The sequence below is a fragment of the Triplophysa rosa genome, unplaced genomic scaffold, assembly GCF_024868665.1.
Source record: "Triplophysa rosa unplaced genomic scaffold, Trosa_1v2 scaffold54_ERROPOS3010582, whole genome shotgun sequence".
NCBI lineage: Eukaryota > Metazoa > Chordata > Actinopteri > Cypriniformes > Nemacheilidae > Triplophysa > Triplophysa rosa.
In genome coordinates, this window is record NW_026634563.1 from 1,517 (window position 1) to 27,250 (window position 25,734).

At 42.1% G+C, this 25,734-nt stretch overlaps 1 protein-coding gene across 1 annotated transcript in view; it reads left to right on the forward strand.

The window, feature by feature from the left end:
• The first annotated feature begins 24,911 nt into the window (after positions 1-24,911).
• The window catches only part of LOC130551021 (synapsin-like), a 50,555-nt gene continuing 49,732 nt past the window's right edge, over positions 24,912-25,734 (forward strand). The window contains exon 1 of the mRNA XM_057328558.1: positions 24,912-25,506. Within this exon, the coding sequence (XP_057184541.1) occupies positions 24,912-25,506 (595 nt within the window). The remainder of the gene's footprint in view (positions 25,507-25,734) is intronic.

The following is a 25,734-nucleotide window of genomic DNA, read 5'->3' on the forward strand; positions in this document are numbered from 1 at the left end:
GACCTGTCTAAACACCCCCCCCTGGACTTCAAAGGAGGTTCGGGGGGAGGACAGGGCTGTTCACCAAAGTGACAAAAACCATGTCGCCCACAAGCTGAGAGCCTCGGTTTATTCCAAAAGAATCTCTCTTTCTCTCTATTTAGCAACAAAAGACTGGTTTAAAGTGCATAGCCGTATACCCCCACGTTGTATGTTTGTCTCACCGTTATTCACCTTCAATATATATCCTCCAATGCATGTGTGCGTCGTTGTATTTCTGTTTATATTTACATTCTTGTACAAACTACAGGTCAATGTGATTGTAACCCTTTCATGGGTCATATCAAAATGTTCCTCTTTTCATTTCTTAGAATATGGTGTATAGCACAGTAATGTATTTTTATACCATGTTCACTTTATTTTATTCTAAGACTATCTACTGCTCCAAACTCCCAGGCGACCATAAATGCAAATGAGCTGGTGTGCCGGACAAAGAAACATGTTTTCGCGCCCCAAACTATCTCATCACATTGGATCGCCCACCTTGGAGGGGCGTGACGCCCTCTGTGTTAAAACATCTGAACACGCAGGAAAGTTTGCTCTTTTGTGTATGTTCGTTCGCTTGGGTTCGCTCGCTCGTATTCCGTCAACCTCTCGAGACCTGCCTCTCCTCAGAGACAGCCTTCTTCAGGCAGTTCAACGGAACTAAATCAATGGACTCACGGCCCGCTCTGAACGCATCAGGACCCTTTGATACGCGTGCCAGCACGTGTCCCGAGAAACAAAGAAGCCAATGCAAGAATCTGAACTATTCCTAACCAGTTGCGAATAAGCTTTGGCCCTTTTAAATAAGGAGATTTGTCCTTGATGGTTCGTGCAGATGTGAATAGCTGATTTAATACTGCCTTTTTCTTTGCTTTATCTATTTCTTTCATTCTCTACTGTTTTACATTTTATGTTTGTTTGTTAATGTTTGGTCTTTGTTAGTAGTTGGTTTTAGTTCCCCCGTAGTGTAGATAAATAAACCGCATGTGTATCCACGCTCAAATTGTTTCTGTGTTTATTTATCACATATCAAGGTCACTTAAACTGCTGATCACTCGCTGGATGAGTACATTTTAGTTTGTCGCTGTTACAGTTTTTCTCGATTGCTTAAACACATTTCTTGAAATTATGCCTCGTATTCTCAAAACAGTAAACACAAATCCATAACATCTCACCCAATTCCCCAAACATCCTATTTTCAGGTCAAAATGAAGCTCTCTTCTCAAAACCATTCAAACTTGCTGAAAAACCAAGCTTTTCCCGCAGACATGACACACAAGCCCTCAAAATCACCCACACTGCAACATAGTCTTAGACACTGGTGAGATCAATTCAAAACACTGTTACTAATACCTCTTATTGGGATTCGAGAATAATTTGATAGCTTAGTGTGCATTAGAATATACAAAATAAAAGAGTGCAGATCAAAGTGCAAGAATGAGCTTTAGGATAAAATAAAAATAAAACATTACACTACTGTAAAGTAGATGAAGATGATCTTACAAGACAAGAAAGGTACAAAAACCAAAGAACAATATAAACTGGTCATGCAACACAATACGGTACACAACTGCACAAATAACATTTACATTCAGGCATTTAGCAGATGCTTTTATCCAAAGCGACTTACAGAGACGATAAAGGAAACAATACAGTGAAGCGATTTGTCAATAGGAGGCAATGTAAGAAATATGGCATCCTCTGCACCTTTGGCCCAATTTTGTAAAGGTATTCCGTATTTTCTGCAAAAATTGTGCTACAGTTTACTGGATACAGAATAGAGAAATTTCTCTCATATAAAGTGTGTACTGTAATTATACTGTATGTTTACAGTAAGTAGTATAAAGCCCAGTAGATGATTCTAGGATGCACAATTACCTGTGCTCCTATTGATATTATCCTGAGATTCTGATTGGTGTGTCATAAGTTTTGCAACTGAATTTTTACTGATGGACAAATGTGTGCTATTTGAGTTTACATATTGACACTTCAGTTCATTATATTGTGTGTTTGTGTTTTCTGAATGAGAACATGGTTAAACCTTTGCAAATTGAGACTGTTTGTGTGTGGGGTTTGTACAAGTTGGTGTATTTGTCATGACAGAGAAACAGGACAACCCAGATGTGGTGAGAATCCGATTTATTTGACAACCGGCAACAACAGGTGAATAACAATCCCAACCGCGGACGTGCTGTCCGCGGTGGTAAGAACTTGTGTCCCCAATAGGACGACCGCGGCGACTCGGGCTGAGGAAAGGTCCCCGACACTGTGGCTGGGAGGGAAGTATCTTGGGATCTCACTCGACCCGGGACCCGCGTCGAGAACCTGGCGGATGAAGACGACCAGAGGAAGATTCAGAGCTCCGTCTGCGGAGAGCTGCCTGCCGTGGGTAGAGGTAGAGTATTCCAGTGAGAGCTGCCGGGACACGGGACAAAAACAAGACAACAGGAGAGAGGAAGACTTAACTTGACCAGGCGGGAAGGAAACCAAGACTGTGACAAGACTAAGGAAAATAACTTCAACAGACGAGCCGCAGCTACGTCTGGGGCAGTCTGAAACCAAAAGCTACTACAAGCAACGATCAGACAACAGACACGGTAGACTGAGAGAATATAAGGGGGGAAAATAACGAGATGGAAAGTGTAGGCAGGTGTGGAGTAATTACGGGAACGAGTGCTTAATGAGTAACGTGACAGCAGGCGTGTAGGTGTGGAGTGGAAAATCACCAGTGCGGGAAAGCCTAAGGAAACACGAGGGCGGGGTGAAATACGCAGACACCGAGCACGCAGTCAGCCAGTGGCTCACCACGTGCTCGACATTAACAACACAACCCACGTGCAGATGAAACCCCAACCCGACCAAGACCGTAACAGTATTGTTCTGAGAATGTGTTTATAGTTGTCAGAAAATGGTGAGTTGTTTCATGAATTGTGTGTTAGCAATCGAGATAAACTGTATTAGCTCTGCTGCATCAGGTTAAAATAATTAAAATAATAAAATAAAATAATTAATGGTTAATCACAATTAATTATACGTATGTTACTGTGGTTAAACTCATAGTTTCCCTGAAATACTCTACATAATCTTAAACTATAATTTACCTTATTAGTAAGTTTATTTATTTTATTTAGCCTTGTTGTGCAGTCTCTCTGGAGCTTGTGCAGAGGCAGCAGCTTTTGCCAGAGGGGAACTGGAATCCCCTGGTTGGGCCTGGGTTCTCCTGAGGTTTTTTCTCTCGATTAGAGTTTTGGGTTCCTCGCCACCTTTGCATACTGTTTTTGCACTATTTGCCTGGCCGGGGGGGGCTGCTTTAAAATTTTAAAGTTTTACTTAATTAATATTGCATATAGGAATTTATAGTCTGTTATATTTGACCTGTGCTTCTCTCTCCTTTATCTTAAATGTGTGCTCTCACTGAGCGTGTGTGTGTGCGTGCGTGTCTGTGCGTACTTGTCTGTGTACGTGTGTGTGTGCGTGCGCATCCGTGTGTGTGTGTCTATGTCTATGTGTGTTAGTACGTGTGCATATTGTGTGTGTGGAGTGTTTTGTATGTGGGTATGTCTGTCTTCTGTGTCTGCTTCTCTCTCCTTTATCTTAAATGTGTGCTCTCACTGTGCGTGTGTGTGTGTGTGCGTGTGTGTCTTTGTGTGTGCGCGTACTTGTCTGTGTACATGTGTGTGTGCGTGCTCATCCGTGTGTGTGTGTCTGTGTGTTAGTACGTGTACATATTATGTGTGTGGAGTGTTTTGTATGTGGGTATGTCTGTCTTCTTTGTTTTCACCTTATTCTTGTTTTTGCAGGTACAACTTTAATTGTTTTGCTTATAGTCAATATGTCTTATGTACAGCTGCTTTGTAACAATGAAAATTGTAAAAAGCGCTATATAAATAAAGTTGAGTTGAGTTGAGTCCATCCGTTTTGCAACCTGTTGCCTCTTGCTGTTCGCGCCACCGAGTGTAAGCCCGTCCGATATTGATTCGTGACCGGCCTCGTGTCCGATCACTCTCTCGCTTTCTTTTCTTTGCTTCCTCCGACAAAACCCTCTTTGTTTTTTTTTGGCTGGCTCTGCCATGGTGATATTTTAGTTCGTTTCGTCTTACTGTTAGCTCTGCTGTTCACTAACTTCTCCCAGGCTACGAGTATGTCGTAAAGCAGGGGATAGGCGGGGCTTGTACCGACCCGAACACTAAAGTTACAAGTGCAATTTCAGCTGATAGGAAGTTGCTTAGGTAGCAACGGCAGTAAAAATCGCCCAGTTAAAAGTTGACCTACCACTTAAATAATTTTAGAGATATTATTTTAAGGTCAAAAAGTTGCTTGTTGTCACTTTAAACTCATACATACTGTATATTGTGTGCACTTATTATAGTTTATGTGCATTTAGTTTTATGTGTTGTGCAGTGTTATGTTAGAAAACACACCTATTACATTATTAGAGATTCCTTGCTGTGATTTAGAATATCCGCAACAGTTAGCCTACTTACTAGTGTCTTATTTTTAAGAATATTACTTAATATGAAAATGCAGTAACCAACATCAATATTAACTTCTCCATTGTTGTGCATGATGGTTCATAGATATCTATGTGATGGTTGGTCAATGTAGTTTTTGTCCCGCCTCTTCTTCACTGTGATTGGACGGATGTGTAAAAAAGTACAGTGACAAGCTAAAATGATAAAAAAATGATAAAAGAACATATATATATATTAGGGCTGTCAATCGATTAAAATATTTAATCGCATGATTGTAATGAGTTAACTCGTGATTAATCGCAACTTAATCGCGCATTTTTATCCATTATAAATGTACCTTAAATGAATACTTTTCAAGTTTTTAATACTCTAATCAACATGGGCATGGACAAATATTGATGCTTTATGCAAATGTATATTGTTTATTATTAGTGAAACCATACTCAACATAGAGCATGGAGACTAGACATGTTTCAAAGGTCATAGATATTTTTCAAAGAACTTGTACATGTCTATTAAACACATGAAAAAAAACTGGAAAAACACAGGTTCCCATTACTTCTTTCTCTGCACTGAGCTATTTACTTACACAAGCATGTTTACATTTTCGCAACTGTGATAGCTCGGTGGAGGCTGTGTGCAATGCAAGGCATATGCTCGAACAGAAGCTGCCTGGCCGCGGCAATCATGTTGCGTGCACTATCGGTGGTCAGTGGGCTAATTTTGAATTCAATATTCCACTGTCTGGCTACCTGCAGAAAGTGCTCAGCGCAAACGTCAGCATAGTGCCTCTCGTCTGTCTTCATGACAGTCAAAGCGTGCGACCGTAGTTTCCAGTGTGTATCAAAATAATGAGCCGTGACCCCCAGGTAGCTATGGTTACTGAGGGAAGTCCAGTAATCTCTGATGAGCGCAACCGTGTTTGTCTTATCGCCTCCTCGACTTTCGCTTTCTCCTCTTCGTAAGAGTCGTGAATCTTGCTTGTAACAGTGGCTCTCGAAGGTAGTTCATATGTGTAATCGTTAGATGCGATGCGAATAATTTCAAGTAGACCCTCGTCCTCCACTACATTAACTGGCCTACATGCTGTAGCCACCCATTTAGCTATCGATGTGGTGAGTCTGTTGCTTGTGAAGTTGTCCATCCGTCTCTGCTGTAAACAATCTAGTGTGGTCTGCCGCGAGGAGGAGAGCTCTCTGCGTCAGTTGTATGCTTCGCCATCAAGTGATATTTTAAACTCGACGTGCTGCGGTGATAGCTTAATTCACATCGACAATAAATGCAGATCACTTTAGTCTTGTCGACAGAACCATCAGACATCGTTTTATATATGAATTTTACGTTCAGAAGACCTATTTATTTCTCCATTTCTGTTTGCTGCTGCATCGTTTACTTTCTCAAACTACGGGCAAGGCCAAGGTTCAAACAGAAAATGCGCGCTGCGTTAATCGCACGTTAATAAAATTAGTGCCGTTAAAAGGAATTTGCGTTAACGTGTTATTAATGCGTTAATTTTGACAGCCCTAATATATATATATACACACACACAAATATGTTTGCGCAGCTATCTTTATGAGGACATACATTGACATGATGCAATCTCTAGCCCGTTACCCTAACCATCAGAACTACATGCCTGACCCTAACCCTTACCCTAAACCTAATTATAACCTAAACCCTAAAACCAAGTCTTCACCCTCAAACAGCCCTTTAAAGGGGTCTCTGGAAGTGAGGACCGGCCAAAATGTCCTCCCTTTACTCTCCTTGTCCTCACACCGCTTGTCTACAACTCAAACCGGTCCTCACAAATATAGATGTACAAGTACACACACACACACACACACATGTATGTTTTATTATCTCCATGGGGACAGTCCATAGGTGTAATGAGTTGTATAGTGTACAAGCTGTATATTTTATGCCCTAACCCTACCCCTAAACCTAAAGATCATAGAAAACTTTTTGCATTATTAGATTTTCAAATATTATCATTCTGTACAATTTATGAGCTTTTGTGCCCGTGGGGACCTCAATTTTGGTCCCCACAGTGACACGGGTCCCCATGAGTTGGTGTGCATTCAGGTTTAGGTCCCCACTAACATATAAAAACCAAGTCCACACACACACACGTATGTTTTATTATCTCCGTGTGGACAGTCCATAGGCGTAATGAGTTGTATACTGTACAAACTGTATATTTTATCCCCTACCCCTAACCCAACCCCTAAACCTAAAGATCGTAGAAAACTTTTTGCATTATTAGATTTTCAAAAATTATCGTTCTGTACAATTTATAAGCTTTTGTGCCCGTGGGGACCTCAATTTTGGTCCCCACAGTGACACGGGTCCCCATGAGTTGTTGTGCATTCAGGTTTAGGTCCCCACTAGCACGCACGCATGCACGCACACACACGTTGGGTTTCCATGTTTTATGGGGACATTCCATAGATGCAATGGTTTTTATTCTGTACAAACTGTATATCATATTCCCTACCCCTAACCCACCCCATAACCCTAAGTCACACACAACTGTCTGCTCTTTTAGATTTTCAAAAAAGTGAATTCTGTATGATTTATAAGCTTGTTTCCTCATGGGGACAAAAAAATGTCCCCACAAGGACAAGGATTTTGAATATTGCCATCTTTGTGGGGACATTTTGTCCCCATACCGTAGGGTTTACCCTTCCCACACACACGCATCTCCGTGGGGACAGTCCATATAGGCGTCATGTTTTTTATACTGTACAAACTGTATATTCTATCCCCTAACCCAACCCCTAAACCTAAAGATCATAGAACACTTTTTGCATTTTTAGATTTAAAAAAAATATTGTTCTGTACAATTTATTAGCTTTTTTGCCCATTTTGGACCTCCATTTTGGTCCCCACGGTGAACACGAGTCCCCATGAGTTGGTGTGCATTCAGGTTTAGGTCCCCACCGGGATATACAAACATGAACGCACATACACACACACACACACACACGCACACACGCACGCACACACACGCACACGCACTCACGCACACACACACATGCACGCACACACGCGAAACATACAGCACACAACAAATGTCACATCAAAACATGTTAGTGAAATAAACAACTTAGACCAGCTATATATAGACACAGATCTTATCACATACATTCTAAAGGTTCAGCTGCAGATAATGAACCTATTTTAGCTTCCTTAATTAAATAAACCCCTGATCTAGGGTCTAAAAAAAGACTATAAATCGATATAAATTATTTAAAAAAAATTATATAAATCTCACTTACTTGTTTGAGGCTTCTGGTCGGGGAAGGAGAGCCAGGCTGTTAGGCTGTTTATTAATAATGTTGCTTGTGATGGCATGTGTTGCTCCATTTTTCAAATTCCCTTTCGTATTTCTCTGTATCATGTCTTCTTTCCAGAAAGGCTTTTGCACCTACTCTGGATCCCAAAAGGATATGAAATAAGCACAAATCCACAAATTAAATTATCAATAAATCACCAGCCAGAAAAAAAGAGTGCGGATTCACAAAATAAAATTACCTTTTGAAAAGTATATTAAAGTATTTTAAAGTTATTAATTGATAATAGTTGAAAGTCGTTTATGAGAAATCAACACATGATGTCATGCTGGCAGTTGCACAGATGGTCTTCAATCACTCATCAATCATTGAATAGTTGATTATTCACACCTGGAGGTTCAAACTGGTTAATGTTCATAATTAATGTTACATAAGATGACCTGGTGAGCAAAAATAAATCCACTTTTATAATAAATTTCTTCCTTAAGATGAGTCTGGTAGAAAGAATATCTTCATCATTTTGCATACATTGTAGAAGTCTTTCTTTCTTCACCAATTTATTTTGAAAGAATCAAGCTGGCATCGCCTCCTTAGCAAGAGTGACAAACTTTCGATTTTTGGTAATAGCCCCACTGAAAAAGCAGAAAAAAAATCAAATAATCTATGGTTTTCCCATCCCATGTGTCTTCACTAAGAGCAATAAAGATCACTTCAACTACAAACAGCATCCGGATTATTTGAAGCCACACAGTTTTTGCCACCCAGACCGGTCAGCTAGGTGGGTCAAAGTGTCACATGCCAGATGTCTGTGGGGTGGGGACAGCAGTGAGAGTTTGAGACATGGAGAGAGACATGGTATTTTCCCCTCATTTAAAGAGACATGCCCTCTTCTATGCCCTATTCTGGCTTTTACATCTGCCCCCATTCATTTTGCTTTAATGATATGTCCTGTCTTTATAGCTAAATGCTGACCCCATGTGTTGACCTGTTTTCTAACAAATTTGTGATGTCAAATAGAAGTTATGGCAGAGTGTTTTACTAATCTGGATACATTTCTAATAACAACCTTCAACATATTTTAATAAAAACCAGAATGGCCACTCATCCTCTGGTGTAAACTCGTCACTAGAAGCTCAAGAGAGGGAAAACCTCAGTGTTCTTCCCATAATTTGTCTCCCTATTCATTAATGTTACACTTCTTTTTACATCTTTGTTATTCAATTCAGTTTTATTTATATAGCGCTTTTCGCAATTTTCATCGTTGCAAAGCAGCTTTACATACATCACAATAAAAAAAGAGAATATACGGTATAAAGAAACATGGTATTATTGCATGTTTTTCGCAATGTATACACTGATGACAGTGGATTGTCAGAAACTGTCAATTATTCAATCTAAGTATATTTAATTTAGGGATATTATTATTTTAAATATTGTTATCAGGACTGGGAGCCTAAAATTACAATATACCAGAATAATTTGCAATAATACCAACATGTGCGGAAAGAATATATTTGTTAAAATATGTTAACCTGCATGTGTGTTGTTAAACGCAAGTTTAAACGCAAACTAAATCAGCAGTCTAAATCAGTCTCCCAGTAAGCCAGTGGCAACAATGGCAATTAAGGAACCAAAACACCACTATAGTTCCACACCAATGATTACTTTCTGCGCAAGGTTAAAAGGTGTCAATTAATTTCACCATGCATCTAAACTGACTTTATATGACCCATTTGCTGTTGTTAAATTTCATAAAGACGTTTTCATCGGATGCACGCACTTGGCCCGAAGTAACTTCTGGTCTTGTGTTTGTCGATCAGTCTGGCTAGTGGCTGATAATATAACTATTTCTATTTTGTTTAATTTATATTAATGTTGTGTATAATTAATTGTAGCTAATGTAATTTCTTTTGCTTGTTATCAGAAATGAACTGCAGAGACTCCAAAAAAGTGTGCATGCGCAGCAACGTTTGTTTATGTTGCTGCTTTGTCTATACCAAAAAAAGTAAAGAACAAGTAATATCCCTGTGTTCCATTTTTGAAGGGCTCTGCCCTATGCCCTAAGCCCTTCGAAGTGTTTGCCGTCTTTGGGGTTTGAGAGCTTCAAAGGGTTAAAGCGTGTAGCGGACCAAACAACTGCTTCTTGAAATGCCCTTCTGCGTCATCATCCCACGCTCATAAGGAGGTGCCGTCGCCATGCTTTTGTTCTAATCGAATGAAACTGCTGTCTTACCTGACATTTTACCTGTTCATGCATCGCCGAAAGAAGTCAAGCATGCCTAGTAACAGACAAATCTGACTCAGTCACACCGTGTGCTATATTTCCCAGTATCCTCCACGGCTCACCTGCACCCAGTCTGTCAACATGCACACCTGTCTATCATCACCTGATCACCCTCACAATATTTAAGTTCGGTTCAGTTTGCGTCTCATTAGCCGGGTTTCCATCCAAAGTTCTGAATCTAGCTTATGCGCAAAATTGGAATATCGCATAAAACATTTTCGAATAAGCACCGTTTCCATCCAAATAGTCAACCGTTACTTCTTAATAGACTGCCACTAAATATCAGTAAGAAAAGTAAGAGAAGCCACTGAATATAATGATTTTCACATAGAATAATACTTGCGCAAGCAGACGATCACGAAACACAATAAATGCGATGCTTTTGTGGATGCCTGCTGTTTGGGAAACATAGTCGTGACAGTTCTAAGAGGCAATTACAGAAATACTTGACGACTTTGCTCAGGTATTTAAGAATGACCATCACAACATTTCTGATGCTGTGTAACAAGATCAGTACTCTGGTTAGTCAGGTTACGCAGTCGCAGTGCAATTACGTGACGTTTTGGAGGAATTTATTCGGCAAATGCGTTTCCATCTCCCATTATTCACATTAAGCCTTTTTCGCAAAAATGAAAAACCACCTCAAGCGAGCGTAAAAGCTTTTTGCGAATTAAGTGTTTTTAGTTCGAAATTTGGTGTTTCCATCACTCGTTTCTGATGCGAAACTTCAAAGTGCGACTAAAACCAGATTGATGGAAACCCGCTTATTGTCAGGTTTATGCGTATGTTATGCTCTGTTTGTTTGTACCTTTGTTGGCACAATTGTTAAATGAGTGTTGCTGACATTTACAGAAATAAAATTCTTTAAATTAAATCCTTCAAATAAAGTTGTGCTCTTGAACTGAAATAGACTGAATAGTTAGATATCTGTCATTTGCTAAAAAAACACACTGACTGTCTTCTCTCAGACAAAAGGTTTCAGACCAGCACCCCGAATTCTGATTTACCTGGAAATAACAATTCAGTGTTTTTGCCAAGCTTTATTTCGTAAACCATGTAAAAGACATAATTACAGAGAATAAATGTGAATATACAGTACAAATTTTAAACTGCAATGTATAGGAGGTGTGAGATGTGCCAATATGTACAAGAGATTTGAATAGGTGGAATACATTTCCATGGGATTTGATGCTATACACATCAGTATTGCACTATAAGACAGGTGGGACTTATAGTTAACTGCTCATGAGGGAGCTGGCCCGGGGGAAGAAGCTACTATACTCAGTGCTCTGAAGCTCCGGCCGCAGGGAAACAGTAAAAAAAGTTCAGGTAGTGTCCTGTGTGTGCTTGTGCTGTACTGCATTCAGTTTTTTGGAGACAAGCGTCGATTGTTGACAGGACAGGACACACTTGGAAAATACACTGCCCGTCCAAAAATAAAGTCACCACCTGGATTTAACCAAGCAAATAGGTAAGAGCCTCTCATTGGATTGGAGGTCTAGGTTCACCAACGTTATGTGCCCAAAGAATGAGGTCAGCACCTGAATATACTGAATGACCAGATTATTCCATTAATTAATTTTTTCTTCCCTGATGGCACGGGCATATTCCAAGATGACAATGCCAGGATTCATCAGGCTCAAATTGTGAAAGAGGGGTTCAGGGAGCACGATACATCATTTTCAAACATGGATTGGCCACCACAGAGTCCACACCTTAACCCCATTGAGAATCTTTGGGATGTGGTGGAGAAGACTTTGCGCAGCGGTCCGACTCTCCCATCCCATCATCAATACAAGATCTTGGCGAAAAATTTATGCAACTCTGTACTAGAAAAAATTGACAAGAAGAATGAACTTCTGGACATTGCAGAAGCTTATCGAAACGATGCCACAGCGAATGCATGCTGTAATCAAAGCTAAAGGCGATCCAACGAAATATTACTGTGTGTGACTTTTTTTGGAAGGGCAGTGTATCTTTTTGCAATTTGTGTACAATGGGCAAATCTAGGCAACTAAAGCTATAATGGATGTTGGGGTGTTAAAAAGTTTTGTGTTCTTCTGTGCATGTTGACCAGTAGGTGGCAGTAGAGGTTGCTATTATGTGTGTGTATGCGGAGATAGGAGATAGGAGAAGGAAAGAGAGAAGTGTTCCACCTGCGGCTGCATGCGCTGTACGATTCTGCTACTGCATTTGTTTGAATAAAAGTAGTCTTTATTTCAGTATGCCTCCTCATTGCTTCCTACTAAGGACATAACAAATTGGCGACGAGGTATTTTTTGTTATGAGGATGGCTGCTGTTTCTTCGTTTCCCACGCCGTTTTTGCCATGTCCTGGAGATCCAGCTATCCCTTTCGACACGTGGATACGCATGTTCCAGAATTATTTGCTTGTTGTTGGTGCTTCTGGAGATGGATGGCCGGTTGCACGCAGACGAGCACTGCTTCTACATTGTCTGGGGACTGAAGGCCAGCGATTGTTTTATGCCTTGCCGGATCAAGGTGATTCTATGGAAGATGCGATTGCGGCCTTGAAAGCGCACTTTACTCCTCGACGGAACATAGTGGCTGAGCACCATGCTTTCAGGAAACGAGTTCAAGCTCCGGGAGAATCCATTATTCAGTACGTTGCTGCTCTGCGGGACTTAGCGGCTACTTGTGACTTTGCAGCTACGCAGGATGACATGTTGCGTGATCAGCTGGTGGAGAATGTGTACAGTCATCGGATTCGTGAGAGGTTGCTTTTGGAATCTGACTTGACTCTTGAAAAAGCCATTACTATTGCCTCTCAAACAGAAGCTGCTGGTGAACAAGCCAAACTTTTATCGAATCATCGTTCAGTACCTGTGCAAGTGATACATGCCAGGTCTCCATCTGCAGCAGTGCGTCGTCGCCGTACACTGCCTCCGAAGCCGCCGTCTACAGCGCGTTCTTCAAAATCTTCGTCTTCTGCACCTGGTTCGTCGGCCCGTGAGTGTTTTCGATGTGGGTCTACGAAACACCTAGCGAATGACCATTGCTGTCCTGCTGCATCGGCACAGTGTAATCACTGTCAAAAGAGGGGACATTATTCGCGGGTGTGTCGTTCGGGACAAGCTCGCTCAGTGTGTGAAATTGACTTGCCTGAAGTGCGGATTCTTTATATGCATGATTCTTTGACGGATAAAATTCGGTGCACTGCTGTCATTACGACCGCGACTACTTCTGTGCCTGTCGAGCTTACCGTGGATACTGGATCGTCTGTTTCTACCTTACCAAAACTTTTGTATGAAACTCACTTCAAGAAAGACGCCCTTCTGCCTCCGTCATTGAAACTGGTGACGTACTCTTGTGATCCGATTTCCGTAATTGGATGCTTACCTGTCACTGTCTCTAAGGATGACATCACCTGCTCCACGTCGTTCTTTGTGGTTGAATCAGGTACAGCTTTGCTTGGGATGGATCTTATTAATGGATTACATCTTCGTTTCGAAGGCAATTCAGTTCTGCCAGCGCAGATTTCAACTCCTGTGCTGAGATTGTCTGCTTTGTCGCCTGCTGAGTTTGCTTCTGCCTCCGCATCATGCTCGGAACTGAGTGCATTACGCGCACAAATAGCTCGCGGGTGGCCTTCTTCTACAACTTCAGTGGATATTCTTCTACGTCCATACTTTCAGCTACGCGACGAACTAAGTGTGCAGCAGGATTATGTGTTCAGGGGACAGCGCCTTGTTGTTCCTGTCGCGCTACGGCACACATTGGTTAAGTTCGCTCACGCAGGTCATCAGGGAATTGTGCGTACCAAACAACGGCTTCGTGAACTGTACTGGTGGCCGGGCATTGATTGCCTAGTTAAAGAGCACATCCAGACCTGTCACCTGTGTCTGTCCTCTGACAAAACTGCCAACACCTCAGCTGCGCCGTTGCAGCCAGTACCTTTTCCGTCTGTTCCGTGGGACAAGGTAGCTGTTGATGTGGTGGGCCCGTTTGAAACCGCTGTGGGAGACTGTCGTTATGCGTTGACATTGATTGACTATCACAGTAAGTGGCCTGAAGTTGCTTTCACCGCTTCCGTCACTGCTCAGAATGTTATCGCCTTCTTGTCGTCTGTGTTTAGCAGATATGGCAATCCACGTACTGTCGTGTCGGATAACGGGACTCAATTCACATCTGCTGAGTTTTCTAAATATTTGAAAGAGAGAGACATTCACCACGTACGTACTTCTTTGTACCACCCAGCTGCGAATGGAGCTGTGGAACGGTTTCATCGCGTGTTGAAAAGCTGCATTAAGTCTGCTGTTCTGGAAGCAAAGCCGTGGAAAGCTACAGTCATGGAATTTCTCCAAGTGTATCGTGCTACACCTCATTCTGCTACGGGGTTATGTCCGTTTGAGTTGCTTCATGGAAGAAAGATGCGAACGCGTCTTAATGTTCTTCCTCCTCCCCTTCCGCAGACAGATGTTCCTGTGCTTCGTCAGCGAGTTTCTTTGAATCAACAGAAAATGACAGCATACACTGATTCTAAACGTGTAGCTCGCACTCCTGATTTTAAAGTGGGGGATTGGGTGCGTGTGCGCATTCCAACTCATGTTCCGAAAGCACATCCGAAATTTGCTAATCCTCGCCAAATTGTGCGTAAACTTGGGGTGTGTACTTACCTGTTATCCGACGGAAAGAAATGGCATGCTTCTCATCTGCCTCATTCTGTTTCACCTGTTTCGGAGGCTACTGACACAGATGCCGTGGACTTATCATTTCAGTTACTTCCTCCTCCTCCTCCAGAGCCTCAAGCTCCTGAAGTTTTTAAAAGGGTTTCTACCCGTGTGAGCCGACCTCCTCGTTGGATGGAAGGTTACGTTACATAGTTACCTTGCATTACGTGACTATAAAGTTTGAGTAATTCATCTTATAATAGATGTTCATATGTATGCTACATTCTAATAATTCTTGTAATGCTTTATATTTTTCTTAGTCTAATTGCAAGTAATTGTGTTATAACAAAGTGTATACTTGGTACTTTAGTAACTTTGTTATGGGATTTTATTGTTCGTTAAAAAAACTGTGTAGACAGTTTGCTTTAAGTAAGGGGGAATATGTTGTGTTCTTCTGTGCATGTTGACCAGTAGGTGGCAGTAGAGGTTGCTGTTATGTGTGTGTATGCGGAGATAGGAGATAGGAGAAGGAAAGAGAAGCGTTCCACCTGCGGCTGCATGCGCTGTACGATTCTGCTACTGCATTTGTTTGAATAAAAGTAGTCTTTATTTCATAAAAATGCTTCAGAATACATTACTGGTCTGCATCTTGAGACAAACCAATGGCACAGATATATTTTAAGATATTTCGGGGCAAGTTATATTTGGTTAAGCCAGGTCAAACATTCATCCAAGTCTGGGACTAACCTTAAGCCTTGTCTGTGAAACCAGGCCGTAGTCCCATTTAATCATATTAGAATAACAGATACTGTAACCAAAAATCACAATCACAATCTCTGATCTCAAGATAAAAAAGCTTCAATAACCAATGATCAAGTTGGTTATGTTGGCTTTGGCAAGAGTTAGACTTGCCAAAGCTCACTGTCACAGAACCCCACACAAGCACAGACAATGATCCAACTAAGATAACACTTTGCCTTTATTAAGGAACCCTGACAGGCATATAAACTAGGCCGCAAACACAACACAGAATAGACATCAAATTAAGAAAAACACATGGCTTAAATACACAAGGGGAATGTAATCAGGGAGAACAGAAACAGGTGTGGGGCAATTAACAACTAGGGAAACTAATGAGGGAACACAGGCAAAACAGCAACACAGATAACCAAACCAAACTAAACAGATGAAACTGTGACACTCATAAAGGTTGTTTATTTTAATATAAAACACAATGAGAGCTGCTGAATTCTTAAGTAAATATTCATTGCACAAAAGCAAATAATCAATGCTAATTAACAAAGTACTTTTTTGTTTCAATCGTATGAAAAATTATGTTATTTATTGGAATAAATCTGTGAATATATTAAAGGTTTTTAATGCACGGTAACTTGTCCGTTTTTGACAGGTAAAGGTATGGCTGAACTGCACTACTTGGCAAAAGGCACCACCAACTTAGACCTACAACCAAACAGTAAGTCTGGTATGAAAGATGATCTCTTAAAACAATAACACATGCAACTGTCCCATAGCCAAACAACAGAGTGATCAAGATGATTGTAATGGCTACAAAAGCCTTTCTCTTCAGTTGATATGCTCTGTCTTTCTCTCCCTCCCCTGGCTTAGGCTTTTTCAAAACCCATAAAATCATGACAGAGCAAACTGTACACACAAATAACATTGGTAGAAATAATCCTATACAATACCATTTGGGCAGTTTAGGATAGGAATTGGCAATAAACCATCCAAATATCAAGATTGTTACCCAGACCAGCCCAACAAATGGCAGTTTAAACCCAGTGGCTTTTGTATATTTTAGGTAGACCAATGGATGGACCACTGCCAGGTAGCGCTCTACACAGAAACAGGTCTGAAACAGTGGCCAACCCACTATAAATGAACTGGCCAGAAAATTAGCAGTAAGAATAAGAATTTTATTTCTAAAAATAGCACCTAATAAAAAACTTATGAAGGAAATGTCAGTAATAAGCTCAGCAACAGAATGGTTAAAAATAACAAAATCTGAGGATGCAACGCCTATTGTTCTTCTTGCCAGCCACAGAATCCAGCAGTTCAGAGGCAGCATAAGGATGACATTTATCACTAAATATGAGTGAGTTAGAACATTTCCTGGAAAGGAGTCAATGCACTCAAAAACTTGATCATCAGAACAGCTGTTTTCAGATTGCAGTGTGCAGTTGGACGAAGGGTCAGTAGTGCCGTTCACTGCCATACTTGCTCAGATTTTCCTTTGTTTCCTGTATAAAACATATTTAAAATTACAATGTGCATATGTTCACTACTATAGAGTTCACTATAGCCTATACACTTTTTTTGCATTAAGCATATGCTTTGGACCAGAGCTCGAATTGAATATTTCTGAATATATAAAAGTAAATCAAAATATATAGTTTACGCTTTTGAATATGTAAGGGCCAAAATTCGTGCAAACTGCTATCCCCCATTAAAAAACACATTTATAAAGCATTCAAGTATTCAAATCTCAGTTGTTTACTAAGATACGTATATCTAATTTCGAAACCAAAAATAATATTTATAATCTCAGTAAGATTAATATATATATAAAATCAGCATTTATTGGGTATTTCCAATTGGGGGATGGGTGTCCTGAACCCAACCCCCTAAATTTCAATTTATGAAAATTATATTCATTTTTTTGCTTTTTTTCCATTGTTGTTTTTAAAAATATATTTTTGATGTTCAACAATATATTTATTTTATATTTTATTATTAAATGATTAAACTTTATGTAAAAAAATGTGTCCTGGATTTTCATGTCAGTACCGAAATAGTGTATGTTTTAATTGGCTAAGTCTGATTTTAGCCAAACCCCTATATTTTGGATCAAGAATCATTTATGAGTCTCATCATTTTGAAGTAAATGTGTTCAAAAGTTTGAAAATCTGTGTAACTTTAAGGAACATCACTACCAAACATATTTTTTCTGCAATTAAGCAAACTTTTTTGGGCATTATTCCATAAAATTTTGTTTTAATGTGTTCAGAACTGTGCTTGCTAACCATGTGCTGATTAGTATCTTTGAGCTAGGCTTAAAAGCATTCAAAAATTGTCACTACCAAAACAGTCACGACCGAAACATATATTGTTTCAGTAGTAGCAAAAAAATTTCGGTAGTGAGAAAACGGGACACTTAATCCTTTATTTGGGGAAATAAACAAAACTCTGTAAAGTTATGCAAATCATTAGTATTTTAGTATGTTTTAGTAGTGATATAGTATGTGAGCTGTAGGTTTTCAATTAGATTGTCATATGTGTGTCTGCTATATGTGCTAGCTGCGTATGTGCAACATAGTTAGTTATTTGTATTAACATATAATGTTGAAAGTCTGATTCAGCTGTGCAAATTAAATGTTGTGATCACTACCAAAAAATTACCATCACTACTGAAAATGTGTGTGTCACGACCGAAACATGGGATGTTTTGTCCAAATTAAAGTATATTAAATTATCAACTAAGACGTTATGATAGTGTTTGGTTCAGTGTATATATAAACTACTGAATCCTTAACTTAGAAATCGGTATGATCAATTTTATGCCTTTAACAAAGAAAGATTGTATTCAAAATACAACAAATCTCATAAATTACACTTAATTATTGTTAAAATTGTAACGGTTATTGATTTAAAAACACATTTTTCATGATGTTTTCAACTCTGATTTTGCACCAATTTTGTAGAATGGCCCATAAATTTAACTTCTGAACATCTAACTTTAAATCTAAATACAGTATATACTTTGTAAATGTAAAAACAAATAATTATACGTATTTTTCCTGCCATTGTGACTATTCTAGATTATTTTAATGTGTTAAATGTGACAGTTTTTTATCTTTAATCATCAGCAATTCCATTAGTTGTTTTCTATGTTTGATGCTTGCCTATAATTTGTCCTTTCTGAAACACAGTGAGCCTCAAAAACTGTATATTTAAATATGTACAACTTGCTATTTCCTTACAAAACAAACTCAACAACTATACTCTACACAACTATATTCTACAACTACACCCAGTAACAAATTTAAAAGTATATACTTAGTATAATGTTAAAACCTAACAATATATTCGGATTAACATATATATATATATATATATATATATATTCAGGACAGGTTACTATCTGTATCATGCATACGTTATGTTTCTGTGAAGGACACTTTTTATTCAGTTATGTTGGGTAATAAAACAAAATGTTTGACTTTAGTACTCAGTTTAAAAAACATAAATACGTAAACTACTATGTAATGGTATTGTGAGTGAAGTGTGTGAGTGAAGCAGTGAATGAGGTGAGTGAAGCAGTGAATGAGGTGAGTGAAGCAGTGAATGAGGTGAGTGTAGCAGTGAATGAGGTGAGTGTGTGAGTGTAGCAGTGAATGAGGTGAGTGTGTGAGTGAAGCAGTGAATGAGGTGAGTGAAGCAGTGAATGAGGTGAGTGTGTGAGTGAAGCAGTGAATGAGGTGAGTGAAGCAGTGCATGAGCTGAGTGTGTGAGTGAAGCAGTGAATGAGGTGAGTACCTGACTGGTTGTGAGTTGTTAAAAGTTGACAAACAACTCAAACTTTTTTCATGTTAATTTTTTCATGTTTCATGTTCTCAAAATGTTTATGTTATTAATTTTTATGTTATTATGTTAGTTCCTGTTTCTTACTGGCGTTACTGTTCTTTGCACTTTAAAATGACCTAATCTAAAAATAATAAATGTGATCTTTGTTCAGTCATTGTTTAATAAACACTTATGCCACATTTTTCCAAGTCTTCATTTGTTTTGTATTTTCCTGCACAAAATTAAATAAATATCGTATCGTAGTCTTCATATCGAAGTACTATCGTATCTAAATGTTGATACCGTTACATCCCTACAAACTACATATTGTAATACGCATCTACAATTGATTAAAATAAACAACAAGATCTCATGAAAAAAGGCACCGTCAGACTGAGGCAAAATTCTTTCTGCAGGTAAACTTTGTTTATGTAGAGCCTGATACCAACTGTTCCGCAATGTGCACAACTTTTTAAAGCCTTGCTAAGAAATTTTACTTCCTTTCTGTACATTTTATTGTGAAACATAATACTTATTTTAACAAGCAAAATCTTTAGTGTGGATTTCACAGTCAGGTACAAAGAGCTACAGTTTGTAAAACAAAAACAACAGAGGATACAGTAAATGCTTCAGAGATTCCATAGAACATTAAGAAACAAATAATACATCAATGTTTTGTGTCAGGACTATGTTGGGATTTTTTCGTGTTTTCTACTTGTTTCTTGTTCTTTTAGTTAATTGTCACATAAATTTATTGAGTTTCTGTAAGTTTTGTTTCTTAAAGTCCCAGTGGACCGGAAGTTGCGATCGTTTTTACTTCTGTATTTTGACGCATTTCCCAGTGAAATGGAATAGCGAGACTCAGAGATAACGTATTTTTGCAAACAAAACCCAGAAGAGAGTTTGTATTTTAGGACCTCCGGTTCCGTCGCTCCAAAGTCTATGGGTTTTTTTTAAAGGGTTTTTGGTAAATAAGGATGAATATTAGAGAATATTATTAAAGAATAATATTTTGGCCGAAATAAGGTATATGTGGTAAACAAAACCTCTAAATCTTTTCAGGTTTTATTCTATGACATAAAACATACCAATTATAACCCGCTTGTGATTTTTGTGAAGCCTTATTGTGTCTTAAAAACGGTGGTTTAACAACTAACAAGTTGCTAAAAGTGACTACTTCCTTTGGCGGTGACATTAGACATCATCTGTCATGGTTGGCGTGGCAAAGAACCCAAATGCAGGCAGGCAGGCAGTGAAGGGGTTAACAGACAAGGATTTATTAAAAAAAATGCAAAACAAAAACCCACAATGGGGAAAAAGACTGGAATGAAACAAAATATAAACATGAAACAAAAGACTTCCCACGAAGGGGCAAAACAAGAAAAGAACAACTAGACTTATTAATCAAAAGATAAAGACAAGACTAAACTAAACTATGACACGACATCCAAACATGGCAAAAATCCAACAAGGTACGTACTTTAAACAAGCCAGGGACACGGTACAATCCACGAGCACAGGACAAAGAAACATGAGGGTATATATAGGGAGAGACAAACAGGGATAATGACACAAGGCAGGTGTGGGTAATAAAACACTCAGGGAAAGATAACAAGGAAACGAGAGGGGCGGGGCCAATGACGAGACACTGAAGAGAACGTATATTATTGTCAAAAGGACAATAATATGTTTCTCTCCACACATAACCAAAAGCTTTGTCATGGCTCTGCTACAGGACCAAGAAAAACATGACTAAATGAAGCAGAGCCATGACAATCATCGCGCATATAAAGCTCACAAATACTGCAACGTGGCACAAATCTCTTAAACCGCAGATGCGGATTCATTCTTGGAGTAATTACTTACCAGGGAACACATTTTTAATAAAGTTTGAAAGAATTGGCGTGACGTTGATATCGAGCGACCTTGAGTGTAATCTGTTTATAGCATTTTGTTAGCTTTTTACTTCTGCCAATTGTATTTCGGCTTCAAAAGTAACAAATGTGGTGTTGATTTGCAAAGATGATCTTGTTAGACAAAACATGTAAACATCATAAACCTTTGTTAATCACAGAGCTTATTTTTTGCGATATTCCAAAAGTCTATGGGAAAAATGGCTTTCGGTCGAGGGAACCAGCACTGCGCTTAATTCCATGGGCCCGTTTCAGAAAGGAGGTTTAGTGAAAACTCTGAGTATATTAAGCCTGAAATGAGGGAAACTCTGGGTTCCCTATCGATACTTCACTCGTACTGCGTAGCAGGACGCTATGGGGAAAACTCCTTTTTCTCCGATGACTGAAGCTTTACAATAACGTAGTGAATACTGCACGGCCATTGGTGCTTGCAAAGTAAAACTTTGAGCCAATGGCAGCGAAGCTGCACGGACCTATGGCGATGGTGCCCACCAAAATGGGCGAGGCTTATGGCTATATAAGCAGACACATCACCGTAGGGTCCTCAGATTTCTTCTCCTTCAGCGACGACTTCTACCTCGCTACTCGGACTGATAGCTTCGCCGTCGGAAAAAGCACTGCAGCGGACTGGACCTCTCTGCTCAGCGATTCGCTGGTCTCAGCAGCGCCGGTTCCTGTTCTCTGCCGCCATCCGGCGAACTCTAAAAGAGCATTTTTCTATGAGCAAATTTCCTGCGGCGTTGTTGCAAATGCCGCGCCGTCACTGTCATTCGTGTGGGATATCCCTGCACGCCGCTGATGGTCACGGCGAGTGCGTCTCATGTTTGGGAGTTTCCCATGCTCAAGACGCACTCAGAGAGACGGAATGGCCTCATTGCGAGAACATGAGTCTCTCCTCTCTGCGCTCGCGGATAGCTTTCTTCTCAGAGAGCGAATCCGCTTCTCGATCCCTCCCGCTTCACTCTACGGAGACGAAGCAGCGGGGTAGAGGAACTAAGCGCTCGGGTAAGCGCGAGCTCACGTCCCCTCGGCGTGCCTCGCCTTCTCCACAGAGAGAAAATTCGCCGGTTCGTTTCTCCCAAGCCGACCAGCGTCCGCCGGCGTCTGCCGGCGGCATGGTCTCGTTTGGCGGAAGCGAATTCGAAGAAGACGACAGCATGTCGTTAGCGGCTTCAGACGGGGAGGAGCTGTCGGGCTCGGCTTTCGACCCCGCCCCCCTGCCGTCTATAGAGCACAGCGAACCTGCGCCGGGTCTGGATTCTGAGCTTTTCCGGGTCCTTACTAAGGCTGTGGAGGAGCTGGGCTTAGAGTGGTCCTCTCCGGAGGAACCCGCTCGCAGCCGCCTGGACGAATGGTTCCTGCCGGGGCGCCGCCAAGCCCCTCGTCAACGAACTTCACCGTTCTTCCCTGAGGTTCATGATGAACTCACCAGGTCATGGCGCGCTCCCTACTCAGCCCGTCTACGACCCTCTTCTTCCTCCGCTCTCACCTCTGTCGACGGCGCGGAAGAAAAAGGATATCAGAAGCTACCTCCCCTGGATGAGTCGGTGGCCGCACATCTGTGTCCGCCCTCGGCCATCGGTTGGACGGCAAAAGCGACCCATCCCTCCAAGCCATGCAAAACCACCTCGGCCCTCGCTGGACGCGCATTCTCGTCCGCCGGCCAGGCGGCTTCAGCACTACATTCCATGGCAGTGCTTCAAGTGTACCAGGCCAAACTCCTCCAGGGCATGGACGGGTCCGGTACAGATATCGCGCACTTTAAAGAGCTGCGAAGCGCGACGGATCTCGCCCTACGCGCCACCAAGGCCACGGCCCAGGCGATAGGCAGATTGATGGCCAGTCTCGTGGTGCTCGAGCGCCATCTGTAGCTGATGCTTACAGAGATCAAGGAAGCAGACAAGGTCCCCTTCCTCGATGCTCCAATATCCGCTACCGGCCTCTTCGGACCAGCAGTGGAGGGTTTTGCGGAACGCTTCACCGCAACACAGAAATCTTCGCAGGCCATGAAGCACTTCCTGCCCAAGAGACCAGGGTCAAGACATGCGTCGGCTAGCCCCAAGCCAACACCAACTCAGCAGCCAGTGAAGGCCACGCCCCCCGCTGCCCAGAAGGTAACAGGAGCTGAGACGCATCAACGATCTCGCTCCGGGAGACGTTTCCCCCACCCTCAGCATCAGGGACCCCGGCCAAAAATCACGCTGGACCCTGCGCCTCAGGCACCATCCTGAGACCGAGGAAAGGAAGAGGAAGGGACCGTGTCTCGCTGCGGCTGGACCTCCTTCAAAGAAGGCTCTTTTGTTCGCCCAAACACCCCGTTCTGTTCCAGGTGCCGGCGAAAATGTGTTTTTGTTTCAAAATGTGAATGCCGGGTCTGTTCTAACGCCCGCACAACCCACCGCTGTTATAGCGGGAACTTATATAAAACACAAACATTGTCAGAAAAAGAGCAACCTTCCTCTTCCACTCTCCACAGGAGTCAAGCCCCCGAAAGGCGGCATACCTCCCCAATGCATTCAACCCCTTGCCATACGGGCCGAGGCCTGGCGGGCCATCCCCGGGATATCGGATTGGGTAATGGGAATAATATCTCAAGGATATTCACTCCAGTTCGCTCGCAGACCCCCGCGTTTCCGCGGGATGATCACCACCCGAGTCCAGAGCGCGAGTTCACAAGTTCTGCGCACGGAGTTGGTGAACTTACTGGACAAAGGAGCCATAGAACCGGTTCCTCCAGACCAAACCGAGTCAGGCTTTTACAGCCACTACTTCCTCGTACCCAAAAAGGATGGCGGTCTCCGCCCCATCCTCGATCTCAGACATCTGAACCGCGCCCTTATGAAACGGCGTTTCAGAATGATTACACTGAAACAGATCCTCTCGCAGATATACCCAGGGGACTGGTTCTTCTCCCTGGATCTGAAAGACGCATACTTCCACATCCAGATAGCCCCCCCATCACAGACGATTCTTGAGATTCGCCTACGAAGGGGTTGCATATCAATACATGGTCCTTCCATTTGGACTGTCTCTAGCTCCCCGCACTTTCACGAAGTGCATGGACGCGGCGCTCTATCCCCTCTCAGGCAGACGGGAATCCGCATTCTGAACTACCTCGACGACTGGCTTGTTCTAGCACAGTCAGAGGAAGAGCTAAGGTCCCACAGGTCCCTCCTCCTCAGTCACCTGGAATGCCTGGGACTCAGAATCAACCTCGCCAAAAGCGCTCTGTCCCCCAGCCAACGGATTTCGTTCCTGGGGGCGGTTTTCGATTCGAACCGTCTGCCAGCCAGAATCACGCCAGACCATGCCCTAGCCATTCAGCAGCTCGCGGCCTCTTTTACGCCCGGAGCTTCACGCTCCCTCAAGGCGTTTCAGAAGATGCTGGGTCTCATGGCCTCCGCATCTCAAGTACTGCAGTTGGGTGTTCTTCGGATGCGTCCTCTGCAGTACTGGCTGAAACCGAGAGTTCCGCCTCACGCTTGACGTCTCGGACGCCTACGCATCTGGGTGGATCAGGTCTACGTAACAGCTCTAGCTGCATGGAGGGATCCTCTTTGGTTGGAGCAGGGTGTGCCCCTGGGCACCACATGCAAACGAAAGGTGGTCACTACAGACGCCTCCAAAACGGGTTGGGGGGCTCTGTGCGATGGCACACCGGCCTTCGGCCACTGGTAGATTCAGGAAAGGGGCCTGCACATCAACTGCCTAGAAATGCAGGCAGTATGGCTGGCTCTTCGCCACTTCCTGCCGGTCTTACGGGACCGCCATGTCTTAGTCCGATCAGACAGCATGACAGTGGTGTCCTACATAAATCACCAGGGAGGCCTCTCCTCAAGACGCCTTTTCTCCCTGGTACTTTGCCTCTTGGAATGGGCTCAGTGCAATCTGCACTCACTAAGGGCAACTCATGTGCCAGGCAGACTGAACCAGGGAGCAGATATGCTATCTCGGAACAACGTCCCTTCAGAGGAATGGACGCTCCACCCCAAGTCGGTTCAGAAAATTTGGGAAGTCTTCGGCAAGGCAGAAATCGACCTTTTTGCCTCCAAAGACAACACTCATTGCCCAACCTATTTTTCAAAGGACAGGGATGCCTTGGCCCACAACTGGCCCAACCGGCTCCTCTATGCCTCCCCCCCAATCGCTCTCATACCACAGACGATCAGGAGGATCAGAGAACAGGCGCACAAGGTGCTGTTCGTAGCCCCACTCTGGAAGAACCAGCCCTGGGTTGCGCAACTGTCTCAGCTGCTCGTAGCAGCCCCGTGGCCTATTCCCCTGAGACGGGACCTCCTCTCTCAGGCAGGCAACACGATTTGGCACCCCCAGCCAGAGCTGTGGGCTCTGCACCTTTGGCCTCTCGACGGGAGCCTACGGTCCTCCCCGAGAGTGTCATGAACACAATATCACAGGCTAGAGCTCCGTCTACTAGACGACTCTATAACCTCAAGTGGTCTGTCTTCTCCACCTGGTGTACAACCCACGGCGCAGACCCAGAATCATGTGACATATCACTAATTCTGTCCTTCCTACA